This window comes from Drosophila pseudoobscura, chromosome 2 (assembly GCF_009870125.1).
Source record: "Drosophila pseudoobscura strain MV-25-SWS-2005 chromosome 2, UCI_Dpse_MV25, whole genome shotgun sequence".
Classification (NCBI taxonomy): domain Eukaryota; kingdom Metazoa; phylum Arthropoda; class Insecta; order Diptera; family Drosophilidae; genus Drosophila; species Drosophila pseudoobscura.
Window position 1 is genome coordinate 26,791,315 of NC_046679.1, and position 27,565 is coordinate 26,818,879.

Consider the following 27,565-nt stretch of genomic DNA (forward strand, 5'->3'; position numbering starts at 1 on the left):
TCAAGGCTTTTGCGCCTATTCGTGCACGGTCACTCTTTAAATTGAACTCGACCCGTACAAACGTGCCCGCGACGCTCTTAGAATTTTCCTTTGTGTGCATTTCTCGTTGCATTTACTTGTGTGTTTAGATTAAATCGTGTTCGTTTGTGACTATAGATTTGACGATACTTCAAGAGCAAGAGCAACAGATCAGATCAGACCAGAAGCAGCAAGATGATCTCCAATTACGATATCACCGACAGCAAGTCCAGCAGCAAGTAAGTGTGTTCAAGGGACAAAATTTGCCGGCATTTTTAAACGCTACGGGTGTGTGCGTGAGTGTTCGTTTGGTAATGTAGGCGTTGGGCGCACACATTCAAACAATTTGCTGGTATTGGTATTGGTGGTTCTTTCGTTAATTTGCAATAAAACGTTTATCGTCTTTATTTTTTGCACTCTTTCGGTTTCTTTTGGCATTGTGGCTTCCCCACCCCATTAACTCTTATTCCGGCATTTCCGTTCCGAATCTCTGTTATGCTTTCGATTCATATTTCTCTGGTGTTCCATTTACCGCTATATTGATATTTCGCTGGCGTTTTTTCCGCCTTCGACGCTGCGGATAACTGTTAAAATTGAATCGGGCTATAAAGTTATTGTTGTGGACGCGTTTCCTGGAGTCCTCCGCCGCCTGAAAACGCCCTTAACAACCAATATTTGATATACGCCCGCCGTCAGCCATCAATGCAGCGCATAGGATGGGGGGATCCAGCTGCAGACGGAATTCAATATTCTTACCATTTTGAGCGACACTAGTACAGTGGTGGTTCTAGCTAAGTGCACACCACACACACACACACACATGTAACTGTCGGTCGGGGCAAGGCCAGAGCAGCCAGTGTGCCAGTTTCCAGTTACCCTACACCTCCCTTCCCTTTGCTTTACGACCATCATGCAGTGGACATCTGTCCGTCCCTTTCCTTCTATCTCTGTGTGTTTTTATACCGTTTGATATAATTTATAGCACAGTAAAGGCTCTCTTGATCGGACAGTGCTTTGGAGTACCCGAAACTACTAGAACTATTGGCAGTCCGCCCAACCGAGGTGGAAAATCACTTTCCGCGGATCTTCCTGCCGTCTGTACGGGGAGTGCACTGGAACATTCTTCAGTGTCTGCTCCAATGGGACCTCCACTGTAATTATTTGCGATCCAAATGGCGCTGCCTTTTGTTTTTCGGAAGCACTTCGTATAAGACGGTCTATAAGTGGCACCAGCAGCACTCCTGAGTCATGCTGGAACTATTCTTCTGCAGCTGCTTGGTTTCGCACTTGATTATTACCACCATCATCATCATCATTATTATTATTATTGCTGCTGCTTTTCCGATGGCGGCCGATGAGTAATTGCAGGTCCTACGTGCGCTGGGTGGGGGGGTTTCTTGTACAGTGGCGGGCTGCGATTGTGTGTCCACTGGCGCGCTCTCTCTCCCGGACTGCAGCGACGACCCCAAATCGTATAATTACCGTGCATATATCCATGTTCGGCTATGTTCGGGGCGATGGGGATACGTTTTAGCCATAATGTCGTCACGTGCCGCACTCTCTAGGTGTTGTTTCTGCCTCTACAATATATGCTATATTTAACAAGTCACGCGATCTGAGTGCAGCGGAGTTTGAGGCTGGCGCTGACGCTGACGCTGAGAGGCAAGTGCATTGAACTCTGGACACATTGCATGTTCGTTTGGTTTTTCTGTTTCTGTTTTCTGCTTCTCGTTGTTGGCCATAAAACTAAATGTCGATTTTGATTGCCTTAGCCTGGCCTGAATTGCTATGTGGCTATGTGGCTATGGGGATGGGTTTGGGTCTGGGTCTGGGCCTAGCCTTTTAGTACGACTCAATGGATGGATCTAATTCCACGCCGATGGATGGTAGAACCTCTGGAGAAAGCCACGAATGCAGGCGGCGGCGGGCAGGCCGCACCCAAAATGCAGACAGACGACAAGCCCATATTAATCCGTTGCTGCTACTCGCCATAGACCGAGAGAGGGCCAGAACAGGAGAAGGAGGAGGAGTTGATGGTTGACGGTTGACGCATGCAGCCCACACGATAAGCAACCCCCCGACCGACACACAGAGGCCATAGTAGGACACACTATCTGTCATATGTGTCGCTCCTCCTCCTCCTCCAGATGTCAGGTCAAATGCATTCCAGGCCTGGATGCAAGGGTGGGCCGTGTCCCTGTACTCCCCGAGTCTCCCTGGTAGATAAATTGTCTTTTTGTGAGTGTGTGTTTAAATTAGGGAAGCCCTAAGAGAGTCACGTTTCCTGGATGGATGGATCTATCCGCCAGTGAGTCATACCCCAAGGCAGAGACCGACCGACCGATTGACGAATGATTAATGAGTGCATTTGGAACGGTGTAAAAGGAGGAGAAGGGAAGGGATTTTGGGTCTTAAAAGGGATTTCGAATGAATGTATCTTCATTTTGTTAGATAATTGCTATGACTTTGTGCCCTTTGTGAGAATGGGGGGGGGGGGGGGGGGGGAGTGGGGAGTATGACTAAGGTGGCTCTCTGCTCTTTCCCCCGTCCCTCTGCAGGTATGTTTCCGGCTTACCTTCTCGATTACTCGATTGCCTAATTGGGAACAAGAGCTCCAATACGTCAATGCCTCCCCATGGTCTGGCCTGTGGATTGGCTGTGGCCGTATAAGCAAATCTCAAGGCTGTCTCAAAGCGAGCAAATGCAAAACGCTTCGCTGAGCAGCGAGTATTCGAGTATCTTTGGGTGTAAGCCCCGAAATCAAATGCCCCATTGAGTGACAATTTTGGTAATATTTTCACTATAATTGGACACGCAACAGATACGGCAGATACGCAGAGATACGCCGAGACACTGAGATACTCACTTTCGGTAATTGTTAAATTGTACATTTTTTAGCGGCTCCCCGACTCCCGGCTCTGACTCGGACTCGGACCATTTGTGTCGCCTTATAAGGCAGCCCCCTGCCTGTTTGATTACGCGTTTCGCGCTGTTGTTGGGGCTCGTTTTTGCATACTCGTACTCATACTCAGTTTTCCTCCCATTTGTAGAACAATCTTTACACAGTTTCCCCCCCACTTGCCCCCCACTCGATCTGATCGGATCTGCGCCTCTGGCTCTGGGCTCTCGGATCTGCTGTTGCCGGCTGCATGGGCGATTACCATTATGGTCTATTGCCACACGCCCACCCTCTCTCTGCTGTTGATGCTGCTGCTGCTGCGGATTTATGGTGGAAGCCTTGGCTCTGTGACTCGGAGAGATCCCTGAACTCTGGGCGTAAATTGCTGACTCACAGCCGGAGCACGAGAGCTGATGGAAAACTGATTTTCCCTCCTGCCTCCAGCCTCTTGCCTCCTCCTTCTTCTTTGTTCGCGAATCGCGCACAAGCAGCTGGCTCTCCATCTCTCGAGCTCTCCTCCAGGCCTCCGCACAGCTCCGCAGGCGGGTTAAATGGATTGCTCCCACTGATTCAGCCATATTTTATATACTCATGTATGTACACATATTTGCATTGATTGGGAGAGGAGTCATGGGGGGGACAGAGGGACGTATGGACGTAGGGACGTAGGCCTCCATTATCCATATCCATAATCATCTTACAGGCTTGACACGTTCTCCGGCTCTCTTTTCTTTGTGGGATTCGCACTGGGCCCGAACAGGGCGTGTCCCTCTTTGGCTCTGTTCCTTTGTGTTCTGTCTCCACATGACAATGCACTCGAAACGCGACTCGACTCGGTGCCGTGAATCACTGATGAGTGTCGCCTCCGTCGCCTCATCCTGTAGTTAGGCCAGGCCTACGATTAGCGCGCTACCTGAATTGCGAATTGCCCTTACTGCCCCTCCCCATGGCCCACGGCCCACGCCCCACCTAATCCCAGACGCCGGTAGTCTGACTTTTGGACCTTGAAACCAGGCCTCAGCCCCCCAGAGCCCAGATCCCAGACGAGCTCCCGCCCCCCATTTTGGCGGTGGTGGGTAATTTCCAAGGACAGGTCTGTCTGGATGGATTGCAGGGGTTGCTGCATTTGGAAGTGCACTGCCTGGAGCGGATCTGGAGCAGGAGCCGGAGCCGGGATTTGTTTGCGAAAGTGAAAGCCCTTCAGGGGTTTCTCTGCAGCTGCAACCACCACCAACAGAACAGAAGGACCTCCATCCGAGGGTGGATTTTGAGCCTGCATTGCAATTCCCCGCAGAATTTTGCGCAAAAATTAAATCAATTGAGGATTTGGCATGTGCTCGTCGTGGGGGGTTTTGTTTTCGTTTTTTTGAAGGGGGAGAGGCAGACTCTGGAACTCTCTAGAGGCACTTGTCCTGGCGATGCAGCGGATCCAGCGGATCGTGTGAAGAATCAAAGCTGGAGGCTATCATTAAGGCCTCCTCTGAGTCTCTGAATAATTTAAGCTTCTTTTGTTTGATTTATTTTACGATTGCTCTCCACTTTGGTCACTCAAATATAGAATTTATGTATAATAACCCAGATATCTCCAGACAAAGAACACACCCAGAGATCGGAGATACATCTGGAGTCTGGGTCTGAATTAATTTACGCTTTAATTAGTGAAGCATTCCATTCCATGATAAGTTCTTTCCGAATTGCATAGCGAAATGAAAAAAGATCTGGAAGAAACTGGAAATGCGATCCATCGGCCAGCGAGGAGTCAATGGCCACAATCTGGGTTACTCTCGATGCAAATTGTCTGGGTTTCGGCAACGCCCACCCCTATTCCCCCTCTGGAACACAAGGTTCCCATTGAAATGCGATAATACGCGAGTACATTCCGGGAATTGGATGACATATACCATATTTCATCTCTATCTTTTCGTTGTTATTTATTTATTTATTATAAATATTTTGCATATTCCAAAAAGTAAACATCAAAGCGGAACCTTAAAGAGCTCTTCTGGGGAGACTGAATACCGTGGAAAGGTGGGGATTTTTTGCTAGAATAAATAACTGCGAGAAAGTTTGCTCAGAATTCTGGTCTTTATCGGATTTGACAGTTTTTAGAGTGCACAAATCGGTGCTGTTCCATGTTATTAACAGCTAAAATATCATAAATATTATTCATACGATAGTCTGTGGTTCGTGGAATGGGGCTTGGATCTGGCTGCTGGCCAGCTGGAACAGCTGCACTAAGTTTAAGCCAAGTCCATTGACTGAGACTACCTGCTCGACGATGACTCTGATGATGACAAGAGAAGTTTGCGACTTGCCCCAAAAGTTCGTTCACTCTTGACACTGAAACGGAAGGGAGATCGGATCGGAGAAGCGAAGAGAAGCGGCGGAGATGGTCTCTGGCAGACAGACGACAACTCATCCTCTCATGTCCACCTTTGTGCTCCGTCATGTTTATCAACAGGTTCTGGTGTTCCTCCCTGGAGAATGCCTTCCTCTCAATCTCCATCTCACTCACAATCGCAATCCCAATTCCCAATCCCAGGAAAGGGATCCATCCGCCCCGGGGAGGATCCGCCAAAGAAAAGGCGACTGGGTCGACGTCTCGACTGCCGTTGGAGGCTTTTGCTGACGCTGAAGCACACTTCTGTCCAGAAACAGGTTTCCTCTTCGATCCCATCCCACTCTTCGACGCTTTCTTCCGTTCCGCCCAGCTCCTCCTCTCAGTTGCTCAGGAGAATTCTGCGAGAAACCAAACCGGCTACAGCAGGTGCCCCTTACTCTCCTTCCTCCTCCCTCCTGCCTCTCTCTTCTTTAACGGAAATTAATTCCATTCCTGTAATAATTTTCCATCTGAGAATTGGTGGAAATTGAACAACAAAGCGGGCGGCATTTATGTGATTTGAAATAGATATCCATTATCAAAGCCCCCAAGCCGAGCATTCTTAAGCCTTTGTTTGGAACCCCTATCTCCTATAAGCGGATGAAACGAATAAAGCGGGGATTCTCTCTCTCTCTCTTTCTCTCTGTTTGATTTGCTATTATCGTTGTTCCGTTCTCCGTCTCGGAATGGGAATGGGTACGGAATGGTCGCAAACACACACTCAAAACGCGGATGCAAACACCACTGTGGCGGCGGCTGGCCATAAAGATAACAATATTTCTGATTTCAGATGCTGCCTAAATAAATACACACAGAATGCAGGCAGAAGGTTAAGGGTCGAATTCGAAGCTACCAGAAGAGATAAGGCGAGGCCAATTTCTTGAGAGTAGAAGATTTATCAGAGAGCGAAGTAGAACAAGAGGCACTTATAGCAGGCAAAAAATGGTTTCCAAGAATCCGAAATTATCTATAAATACAGCAATTTTCATCCTGATCGATAGAAATAATAGTCGTAAAACGCGATTGCCTGAGCGCACTATGGCGCCATCTATTGCAGTGTTGGCGAACCGCCATGGGAAAACTATGCACTAGCGACATCTTCCGAGTCGAGTTGGCTGCACCAATTTTTGCTTGTCTGGCAACACTGTTTTGTTTGCTACTAGTTCAAAGAAACTTCGCTAGCTGGCGCCTAGGTGACTTGGTATTATCAAAAATATACATTTGAATCACATGAATGTTGTTTTGGCATCTCTTTCTGGTTTATTTGGAAGAACTGATGGCCGGCCGGCTGTCGCTGCCCAGCAATTTATGTGCAATTGGGGAATATCGTTGCCAAAAAGATTGATCCATCGATAAGCTCCAGGTGGCGTGAATTTGATTGATTGATTGATTGATGGATGAGTGTGGAAATGATTGACTGCCCAGAGAATTGCATTTGCATTTTTGATGGCCGTTTAGCGGATAAGGAATGTCGTGTCTCTGCTGCTGGTGTCCCACTTGGAAATGGGACTCCATTTGGACTCTGGATTCGATCCCAAATGATTTGGAGTGAAAGCTATCTTCGGATGATATCCTCAAGATTGTTTTAAGACTTAAATATTGTATGGGTATATTCATTAGTATATTATGATCTAACATTAACCTTCCCCGCTCTTCATCTCCATCTCCATACCCCATTTATCTTTGTTTGGGAGCCGGAGCCAGAGCCAGAAGTGGCATGTTGCGCCTCACAGTTCGTGCCTCTGTTGCACTGGTGGCTGCGGTTGTGTCTATGGCATTATCTGCTAATCTGCACACTGAAATCGGCGTAAATAATTACCATCGTTTGAGCGCGCGGGCTCCGTCTTTGAGCGAGCATTTCTTTCCACAGCGAAAATGATTCGCATCTAAAGAAACAGAAGAGGAAGAAGAAGAAGTTGCAGCAGAACGAAAGAAAAGAAAAGAAACGGGAATTCCTAATTTAATAGTAATCATAATGAATGGAATGCATTTCAGGCTGAGCTCCTCTTCCAGCTCCTCTTCCCAGGCTGAAGATTCTGGGCCAACCATCCGTAAAATGGAGCAAACTTTGGGGGAGAGAGAGAAGCTTAGAGGCAGCCTCCCCTCTATATATCATCTAGCGTTAATGTTCCGTTGGCATGCCGCAAGATTTGACGCACAGATGAAGATCAGTCTGAAGATTGGGATTTGAGAAGGAGACGACGAAGACGACGACGTCGCTGCATGCCACACATCATCATCATCATCCATGATCTTATGAGCAGAACGATGCGTAGTAGAGAGGCAACCGTCGCGCAAAGCATTTTATATAACATTTGATTTGGTTTCCAAGAATTTCAATTAGCTGGGAAATGGGAAATGGGCAATGGATGCACACAGCAACACAGCAACACAGCGACACAGCCACAACTCATTCATCTGCTCCGCTGGGATTATCTAAGATCTGCTTTCCAGCTTAGAGGAAAGCATATATTTTCCCCACCATTCGACTAGCATTCGGCTTTGCTCTTGGCTTTGCTCTTGGATCTTGGTCTAAGCCCCAGCGACAGCTGCTGCATCGCCTTCCCCTTGGTTGCACGTACGAGTACCCCCACCCCCCACAAACGTGAAAAGTGCTGACACACACAGTCGACACTCTGTTCGCTCCATGTTGCATGCTGCATGTGCCCCTCCCAGTTTGACGGCTTCTTAAATTGTGTTAACTCTTTGGTCGGAAATATTAGTCAGCGACGACGACAACAAATTGAGTTTCCCAGAAGAAACAGCCCAAAAACTCTCGGACATTGGCTCTGAGAAGATCAAGGAAACGATTGGGAGCCGCTTAGAGCTGCTCAGAGGCATCCCCTTGGTCGAAAGATCGATTCTTGGTTTGGTTTTTAATTAACCAAAGAGTGTAACAAATCAAATTTCAGCTCCAAGCTCTGCCTTTCACTCGATAAACAAATAATAATTCAGCTGTGCCTCTCTGCCACTCGTTGCGCTCAATGGGTTTATGTGCAAACTTTTCACTTCACAGATCGGCTGAAGGGGAGAGAAACTGTGGCTGAAACAAAAACCAAAACCAAAACCAAAGCCAAATTCGAAGTCGAAGCCGAAGCCGAAACCGATCAAAGCCCAAATTGATACCCAATTTTGGCTCTCGACTTTGGGCTAATGGCTAAGCAAACACCCAACGAGAGTCCGGACCCCGGAGTCTGAATCACGCACTGCACTTGACCATTATCGGCCGATCCAAGAGGAGGAGGTGGAGGAGGAGGTAGGAGGCAGGAGGTGGTGAGGAGTTGGAGTTGCATTCCACATTGAATGCACCGCAGACATGCGATCATCGGGGGAATAGTTGCCCGTCCATTGGCTCCTTCTTTCCATCCATTGTTGATACACATTTGAATATATGTACATCTCTGGCATACCCCCTCCTCCTTCTGGTAATCATAACTGCCTGTAATTCCCATCATTGATGGGAATCTACTAGCTGGAATCCCATTTTGGAATTGTTTTGGGGACAGAGACATGTGTTCGATTGCAACCCACGCGAATCCATTGAATGAAATTCTATAAAGAGATGTTGCCCCGCAAAGCCATCAAAATTATCTCCTCCCCTGCCATGCCCCATCCAAAACAATTGTTTTAATTCCGTTTTAATTGTTTGTTTATTTGTTGATTTAATGTTGATTCCATTTAATTGAATTGAAAACTGTTCTAAAGACCTTGCCTTGCCTTCGACCTCTTTTCTCTCCCTCTCTCTTCATTTCCCACGTAATTTGGAAAAGTTTGTGCAGTTTTTCGCCGTTTGTACGCTGAAAAATGTCAAGGAAAATGCTGCACTGCACTGCAGTGCCAGTGGCATGAGGGCGTGGCTGAAGAAGGGGGACAAAGAAGCAGCAGCGGAGGAGGAGAAACTTTTGGTTTCAATCGATTACACGATAACTAACAAAGTTCTAGGCAATCGATTAGCATTCTTTCTGAAGAAATGTGTGCAAGGGGAAGGAAGGGGGTGAAAGGGTGGAGACCCTGTGGCATTCCCTGGTCAAGTGGTCGTCTGCTGCTCTCGAAGCCATTAAAGATGCAACTCTTTAGCTTCCTTATGGCATCTGCTGGGCTGCTGGGCAGAGATCAAGTGCCAGACACAACATTTTATTGGCCAGACACAGACTCCACGTCCCCCAGCATGAGAGAATATCGCTGTGGTGTATATATAGAAGCAGACACAAGTCCTACAGTGAAGCCTCCACCAACTGCAAGACGGAGAAGTATCTTTATCTTTGGCTGTGCTCCATATTGCAGAGCAAATATTTTGCAACATTTGCTTTGCCTTAAGATTGGTGTTTTTTGTATAAACAAAAGTGCACCTCACGCATTTTAGAAGACTAGACAGGCAGCAGATGGGGGGAGGGGCGGGCGGGTGTTTGGGGATCACTTCTTTCAATGAAAACTTTTCCATCCAATTGTTGTTCGACACGAAACCCGAAAGAAAGGGGAGGAAAGACTAAGAGGGAGGGGTGGGGTGGGGTGGGCCAGTTGAAAAGTTAAAAGTCAAAAGAAATTAAAGCATTAATTTAACGCCAGCTTTGCTTCGAGATAGCAGGGGGAGAGAGCATTGTGGATGGGTTGTGGGTCTCTGGTAATTGTTACCTTACCCCCACCCAAGCCCCAGGCACACACACATGAGTGTGTGTGTGTGTGTGTTTGTGTTGTGGCAACAGACAATGCATTCGAGGAAGTTGCTCCGTCGCTCGCGCTTTTGTGGGGCCAATCATTAAGGCATCATTTCAGGCATTGAACCAACATTGAAGCTTGGGACCTGGGCCCTGCTTTTAGGCCGCTTGAGGCGGCTTACAACGGTATTAAAAGCGTGATTACATACGCGTACGTATACGGGTGCGTGTGAGTAAGAGCGAGCGAGAGAGAGCGAAAGGGAAAGTGTTTCCCCATTACATGCCATGTTCTACTCTCGAGAGAAGAGAGCAGCTCCCTCTCTCTCTCTCTCCCCCTGCTATCTCTATGAAAGAAAGATGGAGATTGATTAAACTGTTTTTCATGATGCATTTCCCTTGATAATTTTCCTGTCTCGATTTTCTGTTGATTTAGTTTCGTGGCCCCTGGGCCGAGGCTAATGCCTTAATCATATGATAAACCCTGTCCGTCCGAGCGAAAAAAAAAAGAAAAAGATTAATTTCCCAGCAGCGGCAGCAGCAGGCAGTAGTCGCAGTCGCCGTCGCAGTCGTAGCAGCGGGAACGAAAGGAAAGCTAAAGTAAGTTGTTGGCCAAAACTAAATGTGGCATGGGGCATGGGGCCACCGCTCACCTTTCTGACCGAAAGTAGCATTTTGATGGTTTTGATGTGCTTCTGCTGCTCCTCTTTCCCCCTCCATTCCCCTCCGTTTTGTCCGCCGTTTGCCTCTGCACGTTTTCCTAATTACTCCATTTAATCTCCGCTTTAAAGACTGCTTTTCTGCTGGTCAGTCAATGGCCTGCCTGCCTGCCTGCCTGTCAGCCCCAGAGAAAACTTAAAAACTGAATATTCATATGGGGAGCACTCTGGTACGGGTACTCCACTCGCACTCTATAATTTTCGCTTCTGAGTGATTTCATAGACCGTTAAATAGCAACAAAAATATATTATGGTATATGGGTTAATCTTCTCTGCTGAGAGAGCGAGAGGGAGAGAGAAAGGCTTGCTAGCATTCAAATGCAGTCTCCTGCTAGTGGTGCTTCCTCTCTCGAAATGTAACGATCGAGCTTTAATGCGTTTGTGTGCGTGGACAGCAGGCAAAACGGACCAATACTCGTGTGCGAGAGCGGCAGCGCAGCGGCAGAACACTCTCCCAAGCACAGTGTCGGGCCCTGGCTTGCTCTCTCATTCCCTTCGTTTCGATTTCAAAGCCCGCCTCCTCACTTGTCCGCCTCTCATTCCATCGCCTGCTTAATCTCTGATTCTTTCGTGTGCTTAAAGCTCTATCCCTCCTCTGCCTCTTGTCTGCTAGCGATCAATGCACGCGTAATAAAAGTGAGTGTAATGCTTATAATTAACCAAAGTTTCTTCTCATATGGCAAATATGGCAATGGAAAATGCATTTCCGAATGTCACAGATATTATATTTTCCATATGTTGAGCACGTACGATACGGGAGGGAGGGAGACTGCCGTTAGTTGGATTGGTAATTATGCAGAGGGCTGCGGCACAAGGCGCAAGACAGTCGGCAGCAGGCAGTAGACAGCCCCGGAAATTTCACTTTATGCAGTGAAATTATTTATTGACTTAAATATTCGCAGTATGTACAATATTTGCTGTTGCACGGTGCATCGTTGGGGGAGGGTGGGGGGTACAGAGTATGTATTGAAGTATTGGCTCGAAGAGTAAGTGTCAATGCGCTTGGTTAACAATCACATTATATTCGTAGGGTTTGCTGCCGCGGTGTCACTTCAATTGTCAGATGCCGCTGCCCACGTACATGCCCACTCCAGTGTGTGTGTTGCATGATGTTTTAACTAGTCAACGGCCACATGCCACATGCCATAAGGAGCAGCAGCAGCAGCAGCAGACGCTTTCGATGAGATTAGACACACACACCATACGCTGCCAATACACTCGAAAGGCAGAGGCAGAGGCAGCGGCCGCGGCAGAGGATGGACAGAGGAGAGGAGAGTGTAGAGGGCATGTTCCAATGCACTCTACTACACTCGAACCCGAATGAGAGGCGACACTGGCGACAGCCATTGGTGGAAGAAATCACTTTTCTAGTCGATACTTTGCACGATAGAGCACTACGTGGCCCAAGATATGGGTGGTGGAAAGGAGTAGGAGTACTAGGTCTTCCCGCCTATTTTTACCCGCATGGAGTGGGCTTGTGTCTGCCACGTTGCAAGTGCATTACGCCTAGGCTTTTACGACTACTGCCTGTACTGGTGCTGACAGAAGAGCGGGGGACATTGGGGACAGGGGTGGGGATTGGAGGAGCAAGTGGCATGGCTGGCTGCCGGTGTCAGGTTGCAGACGGTGCGATGCATCCACTAGGCCAGTCAACTCTTCCTCTGGTTTTCCCTACCGAAAAGCTAAAAATAACCTCCATTACCCCGTCGGTTCTGGCTTCCTGTTCTGCTGTTCAGCTGTTCAGCTGTGTGGAAGAGAGATCTGTGCCAAATGTTGTGTTCTGTTCCAAGAAAAGTGGCAAACGAAGTATGCAAATATATTTTGCATTTGGTTTCTGCTGCTTGCAACGGACCGGCCTCATTAGTGGCAAGACATTTGGAATTAGAGTTTGCTGCTGGCCGCAAGCCCCCTCGGCCTCTGCCCCTGTCCCTCGATCCTCGGTGATGATGAAAGTGATTTACGTCCGGCAAACAGAGCAGCATCTTGAGTGCTGCTGCTGCTACATGAAGTAGAGGTGTGTTGGGGACGAGCGGAGGAGGAAAACAATTGCATAGGAACCCTGAAGTGCACTAGACCTGAACTATTTTTTGCTGCTGCTGCTTGAGTTTTTCTCCGCATTCGGTTTTGCCAGTGGAAAAGCTGAACTGAAGCATATCTGCGCATATTTTTGCACACACAGTAGTACTCGTAAAACCAGGCGAAATTTTAATCCCGCAGGTGTTCTTGGAGCGTAAGCTTGAGAGATTCTTCTTTTTGGGTGACCTACCACACGGCAGCGTGGTGAAGTGAGGAGTGTGGTGAAGAGAGGGCAGTGCGCACCAGAGAGTTGGAGAGAGAGGCAACTCCACTTGAATCAGCTGTAGTTTGTTTTTGTTTTGATGAGCCACGCCACATGCTCGGAGCTTGCAGGGTGAGACAGCTCCAAAAAGCGCTCACACTCCCCACAGTTCGTATATGCCACTGCCTCCACCTACGGCTTGATATACTCTGCGCTCGGAGCTGGTGCTCCCTCTCTTTCTGTAGCTTGTGCGCTCTCTCGGAGCGAGAGTTGGGTTCGTGCGGCCGCCTGGTCGTTGTTTTTGGATCGATAAAACTTCTCGCTGCCGCTGCTGCGCGGCCTCTGCTGCGGGCTCTGCTGCGCCTCTGCTGCCGTGGTATAAAATGCTTTTCACTTTTCCGAATGCACTTTAAATCGCAACCTAAGACCGACCCGTTCACATCAGCAGCAGAAATCGCCGTGAATAACGAAAGCCGAATACCGAGCACCGAACACCGAACACATTTGCAGTTCCGCATATCCTTCGAACCGAAAATTTGTTGTTCCCGTGACGCGCCGTGTGTGTGTTTCCACAGTTGGAGCTTACTTTGTTAGTGAAGAAAAGTGTGCCCCTGAAGCAGGAATGGGGGGCTGGGGACTAGGGGGAAAATGTTGCAAAAATTCTGCTGAGTCCTGCTGCTGCTGAATCATCTTATCTAACTTCCGATTCCTCATCCGCTCTCTCTCTCTCTCGTCCGGTCCTGCCTCACGCTCTTTTCGTGTGCTGCTGCGTCTGTGCACAGACTCCTTGCACATTCCTTCATTCCTACGTGATACGGGATTTTATTGATTTTACGCACTGGCACAGGCCCAGCCACTGGCAGCATCCCCATGTGTCCCCATGAGTCATCGCTGCAACATTTTCCCCCCTCTCCCCCGCCTTCGCCCGGCATCTCTCTAACATCCCGTTCCTCCTCGGTTCGTTTAGATCTTTTGTGGTGCACAAAAATAGGGCAGCTGTAAGCGTAGCTCTTCTTGGAAAAAAAAAAACAGAACAAACTTTCGACTTCTCTGTCCACCCACCGCCCCACCTACCATCCACATTCAATCAGCAATGGCCGCTTATGCTGCATTCAAACACGTCGAGCTTTACAACGTGGGCAAAGCCAAGAAAAGGTAAGAGAGAGCTTTCGGATGGTGCCTGCCGAAATACCGTTATCCTATGTTTGCCCAGATTGCAGAAGTCTTCAATCATCTCATCATTGTTTGAACTGCATCTAGCGTTCCACCACACACACACACACACACATCTGTATGAATATGCATGTATCTGTGTGTGTATCTGTGTGTGCTGGTGCCTCTGAGATTAATTTAGCGTGCATTCACCTCTCACTAAGTAACTAACCAGCAAAAAACAATAACAACAACACCACGTACGTGTTGGCTGGCTGGCTGGCTGGCGTATGTGTAATCCGTGAAGAGAACCACTTTTGCAAGCGGCGCCTACTTCCCACCATCCAAGTACCCAACCACCCAGCCACTGGGCCCCCAAAGTGCCCAAGTGCCGAACCGACCAGCTGCTGGCACTCTTTGGATGTCTCATTGATTTTCCTCCTCTACTTGCCACTTGCCACCTGCCCACAAGCCCCCACGGCTGCTCCTACTTCTTGCCCACTGCACCCCAAACCAAAGTCAAAGGGGCCGCGGCATTCTTTTGGGGCAGGGTATACTAGGGAATAGGGCTGCCCCCCACTCGAAAGAAAGCGCACAAAGAAAGCTCTTTCCTTGTTATGTGGTGCCGCAGAAGTTGCACAGAGGAAAATGCAAATTAAGGAGGAGGATAGAACCATAAAGGATCTCTTGCTTAGAACTTGTACTTGATTTACTTTCAGAATTAGCCAAAAAAGATATGTTTCAAAGGGTATCCCATGCTTCGACTCGCACTCACTCGCACCTTTTGAGAGCGCACCTTTCTTTTTTGTGAGTCCGACCGAAGTTTTTCCTTTGTTTCAAGCTTGCAATTCTTTGACCAAGCCCCTTCCCGTGGCACCACCCATCCACCCGTCACCTCACTGGCGGAATGACTGGGAGAGGAGGTGTGCCCGTGCCCGTGTCTGTGCCCCCCGTGTTGGGTTGTACCGGTACAAGGTGTATATGGAGGATGGCTATTGGCTTGCCTTTCGACTGGCAAGGCAACAAAAATCGTTACCGAAATGCCTCTGTTGTTCCGTTCCCTGCTCTACTGTACGTTCTACTGTCCGCTGTCCGTTGTCCGTTGTCTGCTGTCCGCCGCTTGACTGTCTGTCAGTGCATTGAACCCTCTATTTCGCAGGCCGTCCCGCCGCTTACTAGATTAGTGCTGGTCTCTAAATAATTTTCCGTCTAGATATACCAGATATAAATGTATGCCATGTGCATTCAGAAAACAATTTGCCTGAGACGTTGTTTCGTTTTATGATCCATGGAAATGTGTTAATCATTGTCATTGATTGCCATTGCAATGCCGATTGGCGTCTCTTTGATTTCCCATTTTTCCATGACTGACTTTCCCGCTGTGTGTGGAAAATGATTAATCTTTCTTTCCATCCATCCAACCGTCCGTCTGTCGAGATTTGTTTCCTTCTTTCGATCTATTATATTGTAAAACAAATCAAATTAAATTCCAAAGGTGCGACTGGCTGGCTGCATTGGGCGCCTGCCTTGGGGATTGAGCTGTTGGGCCCCCTCTTTGTCTGCGGGGTATGGGGGGTGGGGTGTGGGGTGTGGTGGGGGTTGTGTAAGCGGCGGAAATCATGACAGTTGATTCGGTTTATGGCATTGTCTACAACAGTACGGCGATCATTATACGCTTGAATTCCTTTGTACAAAGCACAATATACGGTATCATGTTGATATTAATTATTTTTACGGCGTAACCCCATTTCGAGGGAATTCGAAGAAGAAATTTAACCAATAATTATATATAATATAAGAAATGTGTGCCTTCTGCGTTGCCAAGTCAACATTTATGTATGTAAATATTTGCACAAAACTCATTTGTATGAGAAATAGTCAACAAATTTTCGTGGGGCATGACCCATTGAGGCGAGGCCGCAAAAAGGAAATCACAGAAAATTTGCCTGCGTCAATGTAATGCCTGTTGACACGGAAATAAGTTTGGCAGCAGAGCGGAGTTCCCTTAGCAACGTCATATATGTATAGATACAGATACAGAGATACGGATACAGTGCCTCCTGGTGCCTGGTGCCTGGTGCTTGAATGAGAAGAGCATTTTGATCGGGAGGAGCAGCCCCAGTCGGGAATGGAATATATTAGAAAGTCCTTTCGCTTTCGCACAGCCATAGACATAGCCATAGCCATAGCTTCTCCCGCTTGCAAATTAATCAATACAAATTTATTAATTACATATTTAAAAGAAAGACACAGACAACTTTCGCTGCTGCTGCAATTCTGGCAATGGATATGGATATGGGCTCTGCTCGCAAAATTTACGGAGCCAAAGCCAGCCAATCCCACAGTTTAAGCATACCCATACGCATATACATAATAATAAAAGTGCCACAAACAACATGCCACATGCATGTGGCTGCAACTTTTCCTCTCGCGCCAGCACACACTTTCCTTTGCCACAGCTCTAATCGATAATTATTCATCAGGCATCGGGCAAACACTATCGATAATTGACAATCTAGCGCGGTGGCTTAGAGAAGCATATTTCCACCAGAGAGAGATGGAAACTGCAGCTCTCCGCAGAGTTGGAGTTGGAGTCGGAGTCCAATTATGAATTTTCATCGTGTATTCCCATGGCTGCTCGCTCCTGAGCGAGTCGAGTGACTTTTGAGATGTTGATTCGGAAGAGGGGCATTGGATTCCATTAATCAAAAACACCTCAGTGATACACGATACTCACACACCTTCTATGACTCCTATGCCACCCGCTGTGGCATCTTCAGAGCTGCGTCACGTCACGCTCCTCCCTCCTGCTGACAGCGCCTGGAACACTGGCGAATGCCAAAGGAAGTGGCGAGTGCGTGGAGCTCCAGAGCTGGCATTCAAATTTCAGTTGAATGATGGCTTTCTTTATCTGGGAAATGCGAGAGGAGAGATGCTGCAGGGGGTGGCGGTAATTCCCAGGTGGAAGCTAAAGGCTATCAAAGTTGGGGCTTGGATTCATTGGAATTGTTTAATCTTTAGACGACTATAATCCTAAACATAGATTATACAGAGGAAACGCTCTATCAAGCGACTCTTTTTGAAATCAGCACTTTCGGATGAGCGGCATATTCATTCTGGAGATCTTCCTCTGCAGATATCTCCAACTCTCAAGCCACATTTCTATGGATCATATCGATGGGCTTTCTCCATCTACATTAATGTTGATTCATCCTAATGCTGCCACATGCCACAGATGATTAGTTTTGCTGAAAAGAGCTTTGGAGTGGTGGAAATCGAACGGTAAACGGTAAACCGCGCTTGAGCGATCTCCTGCCACTCCACTGCCGCTCCCCCCTCCTGCAGCATGCCGCATGCCCCAATGCCTTTGGGGGAAAGCAGCAGATTCTTCAATATTTCTGGTCTTTTGTTTGCTTTGCTTTTGGGAAGCAGCAACAATTATAATGAATGGATTGGTGGACTGGCTCTAATCAACGTTTTTAGGTAAATCACAAAATAGGAAGGGGGAGGGGGAGGGGGAGAGACAATCATCCACAGGAACAACAACATCATCATCACAGCTACAATAGAGGAAAACCGCACACAATTTTCGTGCTTCAGTTGAAATTTTCATTAAGTTTTTGTGTCTGTAATTGTGTGTGTGTGTGTGTTTGTGTGTTTGCGGTTGCACGAAGCTCTGTCTGCAGACTGGACCGATGAAACAAAAGGAAGCAACAGTGTGGCACTGCCGCGCTGCAGCGTAATGAGCCCTGAGGCCGAACAAGCCCCCAAAATAAAAATCATAATAAATGAGCAGCAAACAAAAGAGAAGCAGAAGCAGAAACGGAGAGCCACAGTGCAGCGTGCACCAGAGAGAAACACTAAACAATTACCCGGACATCTGCATGGAGCAGTGGCAGTGGCAGTGGCAGAGTGAATAACGAATCAAGTGGAACAACCAGCCAGCCAGCCAACCCACTGGACAGAAGAGTGAATCCAACTCCTGCCTCCGATGTACAGGTGCAGTGCAGCATGACATGGCTGCTGCCTTGCCTGCCTCATGGTTTATGGACCAATCATAAAAGCTAGTCTCCGCTCCCCTCCGCTGGCAGTAAATTGTGGATTTTTATTGCATGATCGGTCAGAAGGGAGGAGTGGAGCGGAGCGGAGCGGGGCATTCCATTCCATTCCATTCCAAGTGAAAATCTCCCAGTGGTGACCCTTTAATGGCAGGGAAAACCCACAACCAGACTCCGCTTGCCTTGCAACCTTTCTCTCTGTCCCTGTGGCATACACAAAGTGAATCACAAGTCCCACAGCTTGAGCACACAGTCCAAACAGAGTCATAAAAATCAATTGCAATTAATCAAGTTGCATGTGTTTTGTTTTTTTTGTTTAGTTGCAACCCCTGTTGCAACCTCAACGGCAGCGGCAACAGGCAACTTCATTATAAAACGACATGAGGCATCCGCCCAGCCTCCGAGAAAAGACATGCCTCTGTCTGTGGCACTCCTCTTTGCTGCTTTGGTCAGGCATTAGCCAAAAAACAAATTAGCTTTTGAGCCGCCAGACGGTAAGACTTCCATCTACCATCCACCATCCAATCTCTTCAGAGACTTGTCTTTTCCTCGCTCGAAGCACCAGACAGAGTTGACAGCAAGGCAGACGAAGACGGAGATTTTCTTGATGAAATTGAAACTTTTGTTACCGTTGGAATCTCCTCCGAGACGTAAGCTTCTTAATGCTCCAAATGCTCTTTGCTTTGCTCCAAATGCGGCAGACTCGCTTTCCCACATGCTGTCAATACTCGAAAAACTTTAACCACTTTTCCACCGAGCAGTGGGTGGGGAGGGAGGCAAAGAGGGTAGAAGAAGATCTTTCGATTTCCACTTTTACTCGTGTGAAGCAAAATGCATTTTTGACAGTTGGTTAATTAGAAAACTGTCGTAATGAATTCCCGCCGCTGACGTCTATGAAGATTACAAGGAGGAGGAGCTTGTAAATGTCTTCAGTGGGGTTTTTCTTTATTAATACGGGATAAAGTTTTAATTAGAGATTAAATACAGAAATATAAAGGCACAAGAAACTGCGCAAACCCTTTCGTCGGCGGCGAGGCTGGCTTGAAGCTTTTTCGGCGGCTCTCTCGCCGATCTGCTTCGTGCTCTCAATAATTCGCCCTCCCTCGCTCGTTCTTTGCTTTGCGATCTCAAGTGCGCGCTCGCTCGCTCTCCTGCGGTGATTGGGAATTCGCCCAGAAGCGAATTCGCCTCGCTCTCCTGCGGTGATTGGGAATTCGCCCAGAAGCGAATTCGCCCTCTCTCGTTTGTGCTTTGGTTTGTCTCGTAAACGCAATTAGCAAAAACACAGCCCAGAAAAGCTTCTTCGAATCTTCGAACCTCCCCGAACATCTGGAGATCTGTAAAGGGGAGGCAACGCATCTGATGAAACACTAGAAAGTTCATGAAATTTCATAATGTTTAGCGTACCTATTTTTGTTGCTGTAATAATAATAAAAATTGAGTGTCTATCGAAAAATGTGGAAAGGCAAAAAATGTCGAACTTGGACTTGGGCCACGCCCACTTGGTGTAATAATTAATTGGTGGAAAGGCGTTTGGGAAAGCGATGGATAGATCGTGTGTTTGTGGTGTGTGTGTGTGGAAACAATTATCACAGCAGTTAAGGAAAGAAAGGAAATAGCAAAAGAAATAAACGAAAAAAAAAATAGAGAGGAAAGAGGAAAATACCCTAAAGCCCCGTGTCGACGCAGAAGAAGTGGCAGAGAGGCAGAAAGCCCGTCGATACCAAACACCAACTAAACTAAGACTATAACTAAAACTAAAACTAAATCAGAGCGACAACTATCACTTTGAGTCGAGTATTTTTCAGCGGGAATATGCATCGAGACCCCGAACAACTTTTACCCGAAAAAAGGTTGTTTTTCGAAATTCACTCCCAGCTTCCCAGCGTCCCAGCTGCTTGCAACATCTTGCACCTACCTTTCGCCTAGACTCAGTGCCTCAGTCCCCTGTACTCCGATCCTCCGATCCTCCTAGCCTCCTATCCTCCTGTGCTCTGTCGTCGATATACATTAATTTTTGTCATCACCAAAAGACCAGACAAAGCCACAGGATAGGCCACTCTTCAGAGCCACCTGCACTCCTGCACTCGCAGGCACTCGGGCCTCGGCGGCCTGGCCTCCACCTGGCTAGCGGTCAGGTTTTGTCGCAGTGCCCCCCCAGGCTCTTTGTGTGTGAAAGGTTTTTCTCAGTTAAGATCACTTTACCCATGGGGCCAGGGGGCCACGAGGCACACGAGGCAGGAGGGGGTGACACTTTTCCATTCGCCACAGTTCGATTTGGCTCATATTTCAATTTGAAGGAAAATTGAGAGGTTCCCAGGGGAAAAGTCAAACTCAAAAACAACGAAAACAGCAAGTGGGTTAAAAAAGAATTAACCCACGGGGCTGTACGGGTTGGACACACTCCCTAGGCCCAAGGGAGAAGCCAAAGAAAGTACCCAGTAATCGGAAGCCAGACACAGCGTGACACTTTCTCCGGTAGAACACAGAACCCACAGGCCATGCATGAGTGGGGGGGTGTGCAGAGAGGAGCGGTGCCACACCGAAGGAGTCAAGTGGCTTGACCTTTGCTTTGGCTTCACTGGGGGATTGGTGGATTGCCCGCAGTGGATAATGGCATGGTAATTAGCCATAAACCATAACCCAGTTCAGTTGGAGGCCATTAGGATTGTCAGCATATCGCTGCCAGCAGCAATAGCTTTGGCCAGAGCATGATGCCTGATCACATGATGCACCGGGCGGTGGGAGGGAGGGGGGGGCATGGGGCATAAGGCATACCGCCGCATGTGGCGGCAGCAACTTTCGCTTTCCACTCGATCGGGCCGCCACAAAAGATGCCGGGTCGCCACAAAGTACTAGTACAATGCACATGCCGCATGTGGCATGAGAGTGTGGCGTCTCTGGTTGCCGGTGCGGTGCGGTGCGGTGGCTTAACTGTTTAAATAATTATTACTTGTTCGTCACTTGCGCAAAAATTGCCCGTTTACCGTTGCTCTGTTAGTTTTTCCTCTGGCCAAAAAAAGAAAATAATGAAAACAAGTCTTTGTCTGGGAAGAGAGGTGTTCACGCTCCGCTGCCGGTCCTAACAAGCCTTTTGAAGACATTTTAATAAGAACACTGTTAAAGAGAGACGGAGAGAGTGTGGAGTGTGTGTGTGTGCGTGCGTGTGGTGACAGTTATGATCACAATTACCCCACACACCAACTCAAGCCGAACTCTGCCTGCTGCTCTGCCTGCTGATTTCCCACCACACCTCTACACAAAACTATGTTAAACGGAAGGTGAGGCACTAATTGGGCTATGCGCATAGGTATAGGTCCTGCAGCGGCAGCTTTCACGCACTCGCATACCCTCTTATTATCATGCCTTGCTTTGAATACACCTCATAGCTCATCTTCTCTCCCTCTCTCACTCTCATTCTCTCTTCAAAAGCAGTTCTCACACTTTAAAACCTCTGCTGCTGCCGCTGCCGGTGCCGCTGCTGCTGCTGCTGCGACACCAAACATTTAACGGTTATTTTGCCTCTGCGGCTTGCGCTTTGACGCTTTGTCATGTTTAGCACGGCTGTTGCTCTTCCTCTCCCGCTCCCACTTATTTCGGGGGAAGAGAAAACAATGAAGCAGTGGCTGGCTGTATAATTAATTAGGCACCACACCGCACCGCACCGACGCTCCATGCTCTCTTCCGGCAGAGGCGCAGCAATTGGGTTGCACTTTTTCCACCAGGCAGGAAGAGGCGTGCGCCCGTCTTCTTCGTTTCAGAAAGCTTTCCAACATTTAATTGAATCGCCATCACTTAATCATAGGTCGGTCTTCAGGGCTGGGGGGGGGGTTATCTGTGGCTTTCTTTCTCATTGCTCCTGCCCTTCTGGGGCTCATTTTCGGATTATAATTACTATTACAGCAGAGTTTCTTGATTGTTACATTTGTGGCATTCCCTAAGTATCGTCGTAAGCTGCAGTAATCGACAGTAATTACAATGCAATTTTGGTTAATTACCTCCAAAGACAAACAAAACTTACTTTACTCTCACTTTCCTGCGGTGGTCGGGGCAGTGCGTGGCTAGATGGTCCATAAAAACGCAGTCTTTTTAGCTTACTGAAAGCTCCAGTGATTTGAATGGTCTTTGGCTTTCCGTGCCAGAGGGGGCATGTGCCACAGCAGTCGGTAGTAGTCGCTCTTGACGGCTGCTGCTGCTGCTGCGGCAGAGTTTAATTGACGTCTCATGCTGGGGGCTGGGGGCTGGCGGCTGTGGAAATGCATTCACAGAAACCATTCACAGATATATCGTACAGATATGTGCCCCCCACCCCGTCCCCCAGATAGCCAATAGCCGCCGCAACAGCAACAACGGTAAAAGCACGCTAGGCGGCACGCTTGCGCGATTAACAATTTCATTGAAAATGTGCCCCACAATGGGGAGGGAGGGGGAAAAGCAAAAGATATAGGGATTTGGCAATTTTATCTACCAAAAATCATTTCAATTGGATAATTATTACACAAGTCATTACTTTGATGGAAACCCAAAGGCTGTCTATCATCTCCGGTCCGGAATGTGGCTGGGTCTCGGACCAGAGCTAACGTGGGGCTCGAATGGTGAATGCCACACAGAGCCTAGCATTTCTTCCAGCCTTTTGTTTCAAGCCAGTGTGGCATTGCAATTCTTTCAGCTGAATTTCCACTTAATTGCAATGCAGCTTGAAGCAGAGAGAAGTAGAGACAGAGAGAGAGAGATGCATCTTGCCGTGACTCCTAATGCCCATTGAGTGCTCATCCAGCCAGAGCCATAGCAAAAGCAAAAGCTCTCGCTCTCCCTGCGTGATGACGTTTAGACACAGACATTAAGTGCAATTCCTCTTCTCTCTCTATCTCTCTCTCTCTCATAATTTGCCACTGGCCGAAAGCAGAGAGCGTGGAAATTGTCTGCACTTTATGCACTGTGCCATAACAATTACTGTGCGCGCGTTCGCGGAAAACCCAAAGAATGTGTTTGTAATTGATGAGTTTTCCTTTTTGTCTTTGTCTTGCAGGGTGCTCAGGCCTCCGGGCGGCGGTTCCAGCGACATCTTCGGATCGGATATGCCGCAGACCCCCAGGAACGTGAAGAACCGCATGGTGTCCAACATATTCTCCGTCGAGAAGGACAATAGCGTGAAGAATACTGGTAAGTGGAAGGACGGAGATGGAAACAACCCAATCCCCCCCCGCCCAATAGCTGTGCTCCCCATCCATGTCCAGTGGCCCCCCGAAAAAAGCTTATTTATTTGTGCTTTCCTTTCCCTTTGTGTTTTGTGATGTGGGGGGAACCCCATCCCCCCTTGGAGATGCTTATTGAAATGTCTATCGTTTTCTTGTTCTCGTTCTCCCCCCTCTCCTTCTTTTGCTCCCCCCGCTCTACTGTTTTCTCTCTTTTTTGTCTTTTCTACGTATCTTTGCAGTACGACAAGGAGCTCACAGATTCTATTTCATTGGTACTTGAGAATACATACTCCCTATATATGTTGTTTGTCATTCATTTCTTTCCGTTGTTGTTGTTCATTTCGTTGCTAATTTCGTGTGTTCCCCAAAATGCAAGTTCCCTCCGTTGGAGCAGCACCTAAATCCCACCACGCCATCACTGAAACACTTGTCCGTAATCCATAATCCACAGTACCCAAAAGGAGGAGGGAGATCATCTCCGAAACACTGCAAAAACCAGTTTCCCACACTCGACCACACGCCACCTCCACCACCACCTCCACCACCACCTCCTCCACCTCCTCCTCCTTGCATCTGCTGATGACATTTTGAATGCATTCAGATACTAGAGGCGGAGCAAAAACCACACTCAAGGCAATCCATTCACTCCACTCACCCAGTCACCCACTGATCCACTGTTGTCCACTCTTGTACCTCCTCCCACTCTGTTTCGTAGAACAATAACCAAACTTTACCGCTCGAACCAACAATCCACTAATTTCGAATATCTTTTGTTTCTTTTTGTTATTCCTCGTGTTTGTTTTTCCTCCGTTTGGTGATCGTTTTCATTGATGATAATGATGATGATGATGATGATGCTGTACAACAGGTGATAATCCGCGTCGCGGCCAGAAGCCCGTCGACTCACACTCTCGACTCTTTGGGGAGCCCATGCGCCCCATCACACCCGGCAAGAACCACATGAAGAGCAGCATTCCCTTTGGCCAGAACACAGAGACAGCCGCTGCTGCCCAGAAGCTGCTGACCAACGGAAGCAGCAACGCCAACACCACCAATGGACACCAATACAATGGCAAGAGCGGATCCGTGTCCTCGGCCTCGTCGTCAGTCTCGTCCTCGACCGAGAACCTCAAGATGAACAGTGGCTCCCGATCAGGTAATACACACCACACACCCCAAAAAACAACACACAACTACAAGTAGAAACGCAGAAAAGTAGTCCAAGTTTCGTACGTCAAAGGCTTGGGAGTCCACATTTGCTGGGGTTTTTGGTTCAGTAGTCAGTAGTCTCACACGAGACACAACGAACGAAATAGAATCTCACATCGGTCTCTGATTATTATTTTTGGTTATTTTTTTTGTTTGGTTGTGTGACAAAAAAACAACAAAAAAGTGTGTGGAAATATAAGTAAAAATTCTGTTTAATATTTTCTAAAACATACGGGGCTTTTTGTCGCCTGGCACATGCACAACTAAAATCGAAACGAAAAACAAAATAAATTCTTGCATCGAATCGAATCGAATCGCATCATCGGTGGTCGTTTGTCCGGGCTTCTTGCAACAGTCTACATACGCAATATGAGCAGTGAGTATCAGTACCAGTAGAGCCAGTACCATTACAAGTCCTGTCCTGCCTGCATCCCACCTGCATCCTGGCATCCTGGCATCCTTCATCCATCCCCTTCATCCGCCTGCCATTAGGAGTGGAAGATAACGAGAAATCGAAACAAATTAAAACCGATACAGCCGGGTGTCCCCTGACACCGGTAGCAAGTGCACCTGCACCCCCACCAGCCGACGTTCTTGGCATCGACCTGCCGTGCCTGGACCTCGAAGTTGGTGACGTGCCAAAGGACAACGAGATCTACACGGAGACCGGCAAGCACGACGTAAACATTCAGACGCGCCGAGACTCGGGAAGCAACGTAGAGCAGCCCCATTCGCTGGAAAAGATGCGCAGCTCAGCAAATCTCAAGGAGCCCTTGGCCCTCTGCCCGGATTATGTGAAGGAGGTGCATGGTCCGTGCAATGCACGTAATCCCATTACCGGCCTGGGCCTCAACGGGGACGGAGTGGGTGGCCTCAAGCCCGTGAAGCAGAAGATTCGAGGTCGAGCTCCTACACCTACACCGACACCGACACCTGCACTTTTGCTCCACCTGAGCGATCTCTGGAGGATCGTAGATCTCTTGGGAGGAGTATCCTCCAAAGATCGCCTTAGCTTCCACAAGTAGATTGAGAATGCGCTTAGAACTAGCTAGGCTTAGCCTACACTGCAATCTGCCATTTTAGTGCCTTACTAATCCCCATTTATTTTGTTCTCTACTCAACAGAGGGAAATCCCGTGACCGGCGAGGGATACAGGGCCGGAGGAACGGACTACATTAAGGCCGCCGGCTCGACCAATAGCGGCAGCGTCGGCAACGGGGACAACGGTGGCAATTCGGTGGTCAACAAGAACCGTGTGCCCCCGGGCGGCTACTCGTCGGGACTCTGGTAATGGAAAGGGACGCTGCCCAAGTCCCAGCACAAGCGAGCGACATGGGGCGCCACAACACGACACCAAGAAGAGAAACAAACGACAAACAACAAAAAAACACAGTTCTAATACCCACTACACCCCCTACATGATATATACGCGATTAACCAAACATACCAATACATTGCACACATGGAGCATGGAAACTAGCATCGGCAGAAATCAGGCATCATCAGCAAGCTGGAATTGAAAAAGAAAGGGTTGGCAGCAGACAGACATACATATTACAACGGACACAAAACATTTGCTCAAATCGTTCAGCACTGCGTACTCAACAGCACACCTAATCAGCCGGCACTTTTGCAGCACTTTACTCCATAATTAACAGAAAAGATAATTCTGTTATAAATGTCGTGTACCACAAGAACAGAACCCCAACCCTGCCCTGCAATGGAAAAAACCTTCTGGATTCTGGATGAATCGGAACGGAACACGTGCGGTGTCATGTGGGATACTCTTAATTATAGTTGCATCAATAATGTACTAATACTACACGCCGCGACACACATCTAAAACATTATATTTATACCAACCGCATCATTGCCACCCACCCCCCTCACACCCATACACCCATACACCCAATACATACTCGTACATAATATACATTACATACATACATATTACATATGTAATTTAACAGTACGCCTGCACGTACTAATTAAGTGTAAAAATACAAAGCGAATTCGAACCCGAATATTTGTTCAATAAAAATCTTTTCGTACATAATGTGCATTGCACAAGTTGCATTTCAAATCACGTTTTGAATATGGGCTTTGGCGGGCGATGGTGTTATTTGAATTCAATAAATCGATAGAAGCGATTTATCAGTTAGGCGCGATGCCGCAAAGCTGGGTTATTTTGCCACTATCAAAAGTCGCGGGGTACTGCTTATCTTTAAATATAGCTAGATCTAGCCTTAAATAGGCTAAAATGACAACACTGATTCCATACTCGCTAACGTTATTTACGGTATATTTTTTAAATGAGACCGCATATTTTGGTGCTGTTCTGAGGGTCATACTGTAGAAACTGGTTTTCGCCGCGCTCCCAAGTGGTGTTTTTTAGTGCTAAATGGTATTTTTGTCATTTATTAATTTAATTTTCAATGTTATATAGAAATCCAAATGCAAGTATTTCGAATAGACCAATCATGTATAAAATTGATTCATCAATCGTACAAAATTGAGTGGGCATGGCTAAATGTTCCATAAAGATAGTATTATTGAACGGAACAAAGAATATGAGGAATTGGTCGTTTTTTGAATCGAATTTGAATTCGCCGCAGTTCGATTTAGCAACAATGAGTCCCATTCCATACACAATGTTGCGGCAACATTTACTTGAAAACCGTGTTTTAGTCAAAATTCAATAAAAGCAAGGACTAAAAACTAACCAATTGTGTAGAAAATTGATTCATTAATCGTATTAAATAATGTGGGCATAGATAAAGGCCCGGTTGACAACATTTAAATCCTTGTCGCTCACATTCAAAAAAGTTCGATTTGGCGCGCACCACTCGGTATATTTTTCAAATGAGACCGTATATTTCGGTGCTTTTCTGAGGGTCATACTGTAGAAATACTGGTTTTCGCCGCGCTCCCATGGTATTTTTGTCAATTTCATCAATCTATTAATTTAATTTTCAATGTTATATAGAAATCCAATAAATGCA

The 27,565-nt window shown here is 47.5% G+C and overlaps 1 protein-coding gene across 9 annotated transcripts; it reads left to right on the plus strand.

Annotated features, from left to right (window-relative positions):
* On the plus strand, positions 1-26,619 carry Jupiter (microtubule-associated protein Jupiter). Of its 9 annotated transcripts, XM_033376898.1 has the most exons (8): positions 13,354-13,535; positions 13,914-14,101; positions 23,186-23,319; positions 23,594-23,626; positions 24,223-24,510; positions 24,919-24,939; positions 25,056-25,463; positions 25,688-26,619. In XM_033376898.1, exons 2-8 carry the CDS (start codon positions 14,040-14,042, stop codon positions 25,852-25,854), a joined length of 1,113 nt encoding a protein of 370 aa, XP_033232789.1. In that variant the 5' UTR covers positions 13,354-13,535; positions 13,914-14,039; the 3' UTR covers positions 25,855-26,619. The 9 variants fall into 9 exon arrangements, with proteins under 9 accessions (XP_033232790.1, XP_033232795.1, XP_033232797.1 ...); XM_033376899.1 differs by lacking the exons at positions 13,354-13,535; positions 13,914-14,101 and adding an exon at positions 1-257; XM_033376900.1 differs by lacking the exon at positions 23,594-23,626 and having other exon boundaries at positions 13,361-13,535.
* Positions 26,620-27,565: the final 946 nt, after the last annotated feature.